Source organism: the organism of the source record quoted next, unplaced genomic scaffold (assembly GCF_019419815.1).
Source record: "Pyrus x bretschneideri cultivar Hongxiangsu unplaced genomic scaffold, Pyrus_bretschneideri_v1 Contig42, whole genome shotgun sequence".
Classification (NCBI taxonomy): Eukaryota; Viridiplantae; Streptophyta; class Magnoliopsida; order Rosales; family Rosaceae; genus Pyrus; species Pyrus x bretschneideri.
The window spans coordinates 1,776,022-1,782,324 of NW_025999746.1; the positions used below are offsets into that span (position 1 = coordinate 1,776,022).

Consider the following 6,303-nt stretch of genomic DNA (forward strand, 5'->3'; position numbering starts at 1 on the left):
GTTAGTTCAGTTACACAGAAAGGAGGAGAGAGAACAGTGGAGGGAGGAGAGAGGGTCAGAGTTAAATCCAACACAAAGTCGCGTATAATAAGACGCGCGCAAAGCGATTTGGGATCCTCTGTAACGGCGTTTTCTTCTACTGGATTTCCTGTCGAGAGGTGTGAGAGTGTTTTTGGAGAGAGAGGGGGGTGTGAGAGTTTTTTGAGAGAGAGGGAGGGAGAGAGGCGGTTTTCCGAGCAGAGATAGCGGTATTGTAACGGTTTGGTGGTTTCGGCGTAACGGTTCTTATCGATCAGCGATCGTTACACGAAGAGTGTGTGAAGCGAGAAAGAGTGGAAGTGGTGGGAGCTTTGTGTGATTAAAATCGTATTAACGGCTCATTAAGGAGTCATTAGTGTGCTTAATTATATCTATACATTCAGCTCAGCTATGTCTGCTTAGACCGAAGAGAGAGAGAGAGAAAGAGAGAGAGAGAGAGACACAGACAGAGACAGCGACAGAGAGAGAGAATCAGAATCGAGAGATTATCTGAGCTTTTGTTGTGGCAATTGTGAAATTTGTTGACTCGGGAGGGTACGACTTCAACGATGGCGAATCGGGAAGGTGAAATGGCTGTTGGTTTTCTCACACTTTCTCGGATTTTCCCGGAAAATTAAACCTTTTTTCCTTCCCATTTTTGTTTGGGTGTTTTGTTTTGCAGGCGGCGATCTGTATCCGGAGCTATGGAAGGCCTGCGCGGGCCCACTAGTCGATGTGCCTCGCGTCCAGGAGAGAGTCTTCTACTTTCCACAGGGGCACATGGAACAAGTGAGTTTTCCATCTTCCTTTTTTATTTTTATTTAATTTTGTGTTTCTGCTTATGGGATTATAATCTTTTCGTCGAAATTGAAGGTTTTTTTGCTATTTTTGGGGCTTATGTTTTAGCTGGAGGCGTCAACACCAACAAATCAGGAACTGAATCAAGGGATTCCGCAGTTCAATCTTCCCCCGAAGATTATTTGCCGCGTTGTTAACGTGACCCTATTGGTATTTCCTCTTTGTTTTCTTTAATTTGTGTTTGGTTGCTGAGAAAATGGAAGATTGGAAGTAGAAAACTTTTGTTTCTGATTCATGGAAAATGATAACTCAGATCAGCTGGATTTGTTAGCTGATTTCATCTCCAGCTGATTAGGGGGTGTAATGATTGGAAAGTCTTCAACTTTAAAATTTTTAAAATTTATATCTTCAATTTCCTGGATTTTCTCAGTAACCAAACATGTTGGGAATAATTTGTGAAATTGTTCTGTATCTTACCTTTAGTTGTCTACAATTGTAGGCTGAGCAGGAAACAGATGAGGTTTATGCACAGATTACTTTAATCCCGGATGCAAATGTAAGAACCAAATGAACTTCCTGATTAGATTTTCGCTGTCTGAGCAATATTTCTTTGTCATTATTAACATTAATACGTTTATATGTTTAGCAAACGGAGCCTACTAGTCCTGATCCATGCCTTCCAGAACCTCAAAAACCTGCAGTTCACTCATTCTGCAAGGTCTTAACTGCCTCTGATACAAGCACCCATGGCGGGTTTTCTGTTCTCCGGAAACACGCCACTGAATGCCTTCCTGCACTGGTATATGTATTTTCTATTCTAGCTTTTGTTTTGGCTGTTCTTTCTTGGTCTCATTATTTCTTTCATTTGATTTCATGTCTGTACCTTTTCACCATGGGTCAATTTCTTTTTCAGGACATGACCCAGGCAACCCCAACTCAGGAATTGGTTGCCAAGGATCTTCATGGTTACGAGTGGCGATTTAAGCATATTTTCAGAGGTGATGTACTTCATTTTCCCTGCACTCTTGCAATTGTCCCAAATGCGGGATTTCATAATTATTAGGAGGAGATCATGAGTTGGACATCTTGTATGAAAAAAATTCAAACATGGTGAATGATGTATCAATTAACTTTATCGATTGTTGCTCACGGTTCATCTATCTGTGATTAACTGAACAGGTCAACCACGGAGGCACTTGCTTACAACGGGATGGAGTACTTTTGTCACCTCCAAGAGATTAAGTGCCGGGGATTCCTTTGTATTTCTCAGGTAAACATTGCCATTTGTCCTTGTCCCTTCTCTCTTACTGTTTTTGTCAACTAAATTTAACAATGTAGCCTGGAAAATTGAATTTTGCATATCGTACGTGAGGCATGTATATTTTTCAGTCAAACATTCACTAATCTGTAGAAAATTGGTTTCCTAGAGGGGGCAACGGGGAGTTACGTGTTGGAGTTAGACGTCTTGCTCGTCAACAAAGCAGCATGCCATCATCAGTGATCTCGAGTCAAAGCATGCACGTAGGGGTTCTCGCAACTGCATCTCATGCAGTTGCAACCCAAACTCTTTTTGTCGTGTACTATAAGCCAAGGTATGTCGTATTATATTAACCTACAGAATTTAAAATGTTTGTTGCGCTGAATCATTTAACACAGGATTTCTCATGGTCTATATCTTGATTTCCTTTTGAAATGTCCAGGACAAGTCAGTTCATTATCGGTTTGAACAAGTATTTGGAGGCTGTCAACAATAAGTTTTCAGTCGGAATGAGGTTCAAAATGAGGTTTGAGGGGGAGGATGCTCCTGAGAGAAGGTAGAAGTCAAATGCAGCAGTGCTATAGCATGTTTACTCGGTTTAATTTGTTTATGGGCTTTCTAATGTATTTTGTTCTATGTTCTTTCATTTTTCCAGGTTTTCAGGCACAATAGTTGGTCTTGAAGATATATCTCCTCACTGGGCAGATTCAAAATGGCGGTCACTTAAAGTAAACTCTTAGTACTGGTTTCCTTTTCTTTTTCTTGTTATCTTGTTCCTTTCTCCTTTCTTCCCCTTCTCCTTGTACTGGACGTTAAATGAAAATTCTGACATAAATTTGCTCTTCTGAAATATCTTCCAGGTTCACTGGGATGAGTCTGCATCCATTCCAAGGCCTGATAGGGTATCGCCTTGGGAGATTGAACCTTTTGTGGCGTCTGTAATTCCGAGCCTTCCTCAACCATCTGTTGTGGTGAAGAACAAAAGGCCCCGACCACCCACTGAAATCCCAGCTCTAGGTAGGAACCTTTTTCTTTCTGTTTCCTAGTAACCAACTAAACAGCAACATTTCCCCCCTTTTTATCCTTTGCCTTGGATTAGGTTTTTTGGGCTAGAATATTCTAACTTATATGGATATTAGATGCAATGAGTTCAACAGGGTCAGCTACGTGGAATTCTGTGCTGACACAGCCCCATGATATGTCAACACTGAGTGTCGCTGCTGAAGGCAAAAGAAGTGAAAATCATGTTGTATGGCATCATCAACAGGCTGACGTGATCAGCAATAACAACTCTGTTCCAAGGACTCAGACTGATGGGGGATGGTTGTCTTCTCAGGCAGGTGGTTCTCCGCACATGTTCCAGGAAACAATGGAGGATAGTAAAAGTGTTTCTGCTTGGCCTGTTTTCTCTGGATATTCAACTCCAAACTCATCAAAGCCTAAAAATGACTCAATGTTTGACCATGTTGAAAAAGAGAAGAAAACTGAGATGGGTACTAGTTGCCGAATTTTTGGTATAGACTTTACTAGTCATTCGACATGCTTCCCTGTCATGGAGAAGGCACCTGCACAACCAATCAGTGGATCTACTGGAACCACTGAAGGACGTGTTAGTAACAAGTTAGCTGCTGAGTCAGACCAGAAATCTAACCTTTCAAAGGCTTCTAAAGAAAGCAAACCTGGACAGTTGCAAGTATCACCTAAGGAGACACAAAGCAAGCAGAGTTGCTCTACTTCCGCCAGAAGTCGCACCAAGGTGCTCACAGTAGAATTATTTTTGTTTGTTTTTTATTCTGAAATATCAAGTATTCATGTTATAGATTTGAAGTCTTGAGCTCAAGTGCTGAGTTATGGCGTTTGTATATCCCAAAAGGTTCAAATGCAGGGGATAGCTGTTGGCCGAGCAGTGGACTTGACGATGTTGGAAGGATATGATCAGCTTATAGATGAACTGGAGGAGATGTTTGACATTAAGGGACAGATTCGCCCCGGCAACATGTGGCAAATTGTCTTTACTGATAATGAAGGAGATATGATGCTTATGGGCGATGACCCATGGTCGTAAGTATACTTTATTACAAAAAAATCCAAAAATCAAAAAATAAAAAAAATCAAGGAGTTTGTATTTGGATTTTCCTAACATGTTTCCTTGTTTAGTTTAAAACCTTTGCGTCGTTATCTTTGCAGGGAGTTCTGTGACATGGTGAAAAGGATCTTTATTTGTTCGAGTCAAGACGTGAAGAAAATCAGCGCAGGCTGCGAACTTCCAATGTCGTCACTAGAAGTCGAAGGGGGGACGGTCATCAGCTCGGACTAACATCGGTCAGGTTGTTGATTTTTTAAATACGTGTTGGTTTTGTTGATTTTCGGGGCAGGTCTTTTGGTCGTTTGTTTGTGGAGGGAGGGAGGGAGGGAAGACTTGATTTTTGGGCAAAAAGGAGGAAGAGAAGATTGAAGTTGGAAGCAGGAGGAGAAGAGGACATCGGCTAATTGGTAGCTCGTTTTTTAGAGCTAGCTAGACTACATTTGACTGGAAATTGAAAAAAGGTGCAATGGCAATTATGTCATTGTCCTGTGTTTGGTAGTGGGTAGGATTAGGAATCTGTGAATATTCATTGTGGTGGGTCGTCGGAGTTGGGTGTTTTTAGGGTATCTTGTTCCATATGATGCTGTTGTAAATATATGTACTTTTGGCAGTGAAATGTTTTGGTGGATAGTGTTGGGAAATTTGGAAAAGTAGTCAAAATTTGGATCTCATATAGAATTATAATCACACCTTTAAGTTTATGATAATAATAATAAAAAAAAATTGATGTGAAAATACTAATATAACCTTATATCCTATACCACGACCAAAATATCCAATTTTGTTAGCCACAAGCCAAGTTCGTCCTCTTCCCACGGCTCCCTGAGTATCTCAGTCCCTCTTAACCAGCATATACCTCTGAAGACTCTAGTCCCTCGCTGACTACTCACATCCAAACAAATGGAACCAGAGTCGCCAATCCTTCTTCCAAATGCCACTGAGCTTATAGCCTCCGCATCTTCCAAAAGAACCACAAAAATAGCTCATAATATTTTATTTTTTAGAAGAAAAACAGAGAAATTTGAAGAATGCTGTGGGTGGGTAATAAACTACCTGAATATAAATCGTGCCTGGGTGCGCAGTAACTTTGAGGTGGTAGTCGGCGGCCCACCGGATGGCCTGCCGGGCATTCTGCAGCTCACCCTTCATCCAAACGCATGGACGATGAGAAAGCAGACCTCCAATGGCGGTTTTGGCCCATGGGGTTTCTCTACGCCCACCTACACGGACGCCCAAATCATCAAATCGAAAACTTGTTGGGCATTAGAGCTTTTTCAGTGTCAAACGCAGATTTCAGTTTCAAACGTAGATTGCAAGTTTTCCAACTCTTTAGTCCCAAAACTATCAGGTACTTTAAAACTTTATTGGGTGATGTTTTGTTGTTGTTGTTGGTGTTTGGTTGCTGAGAAAATCGGAGGGAATGAGAAAGTTTTTAGTCATTAAGGGTATGCTAGTATTTTTACATCAATTTTTTGTTATAATTATCATAAACATAAAATGATAGCCATAATTCTATATAGGTTCAAATTCTGGTTATTTTTCCATATTTCCTGATAGTGACTGACATTATGCAGTATGCAATCTTCTGTTGTTGTATCAGTTAGTTAATTAATTAATTAATATATATATATATTTTTTTTTTTTAAAAGGGGGACAACAAATGGTAAGTCACGATTATCCACCTCTTCTAGAGGTTGGGAAGACTCACAGAGGCATTTCAATCTCTTCCTGATCACAAGTCTAACTTTCACACCAGTAGTGGGTTTCGAACTCGTGACCTCTAGTTTCGTAATCTGTGGCATTTCAATCTCTTCCTGATCACAAGTCTAACTTTCACACCAGTAGTGGGTTTCGAACTCGTGACCTCTAGTTTCGTAATCTGTCCTTCCCCACTGTACCACCAGCTCTTGGTTAATTAATTAATATTAGGCTTTGAATGATTTTTAATGATCATTTGCTAATATGTGGGTGGTTTAGAACTCGTTTGAAAAGTGTGTTTAAATGATTGAAAACGTTTTTTGGGAGAATGATTTTAGACCAAAAACATTATGTGCTTATTTTAAGAAGCACTAGTTATGTGCTTACTTTAAGAAGCACTAGTTATGTGCGGCTTACAAGAAACACTTTAACTGTTTTTTTTTTT

The 6,303-nt window shown here is 40.3% G+C and overlaps 1 protein-coding gene across 2 annotated transcripts; it reads left to right on the top strand.

The window, feature by feature from the left end:
* Positions 1-254: 254 nt before the first annotated feature.
* Positions 255-4,831, top strand: LOC103933897 (auxin response factor 9). 2 transcript variants are annotated; one of them, XM_048566656.1, is made up of 14 exons: positions 255-603; positions 701-807; positions 925-1,026; positions 1,316-1,372; positions 1,463-1,615; positions 1,730-1,814; positions 1,996-2,086; positions 2,244-2,408; positions 2,517-2,630; positions 2,730-2,802; positions 2,935-3,091; positions 3,214-3,839; positions 3,948-4,135; positions 4,262-4,831. In XM_048566656.1, exons 1-14 carry the CDS (start codon positions 588-590, stop codon positions 4,389-4,391), a joined length of 2,064 nt encoding a protein of 687 aa, XP_048422613.1. In that variant the 5' UTR covers positions 255-587; the 3' UTR covers positions 4,392-4,831. The 2 variants fall into 2 exon arrangements, with proteins under 2 accessions (XP_048422613.1, XP_009341874.2); XM_009343599.3 differs by having other exon boundaries at positions 3,214-3,830.
* The last annotated feature ends 1,472 nt before the right edge of the window (positions 4,832-6,303 follow it).

Bases quoted from the DNA above. Each gene is read 5' to 3' on its own strand.
- LOC103933897 (XM_048566656.1), top strand. The intron at 1,027-1,315 runs GTATTTCCTCTT...CTACAATTGTAG, and splicing joins TTGTTAACGTGACCCTATTG to GCTGAGCAGGAAACAGATGA. The intron at 4,136-4,261 runs GTAAGTATACTT...TTATCTTTGCAG, and splicing joins ATGGGCGATGACCCATGGTC to GGAGTTCTGTGACATGGTGA.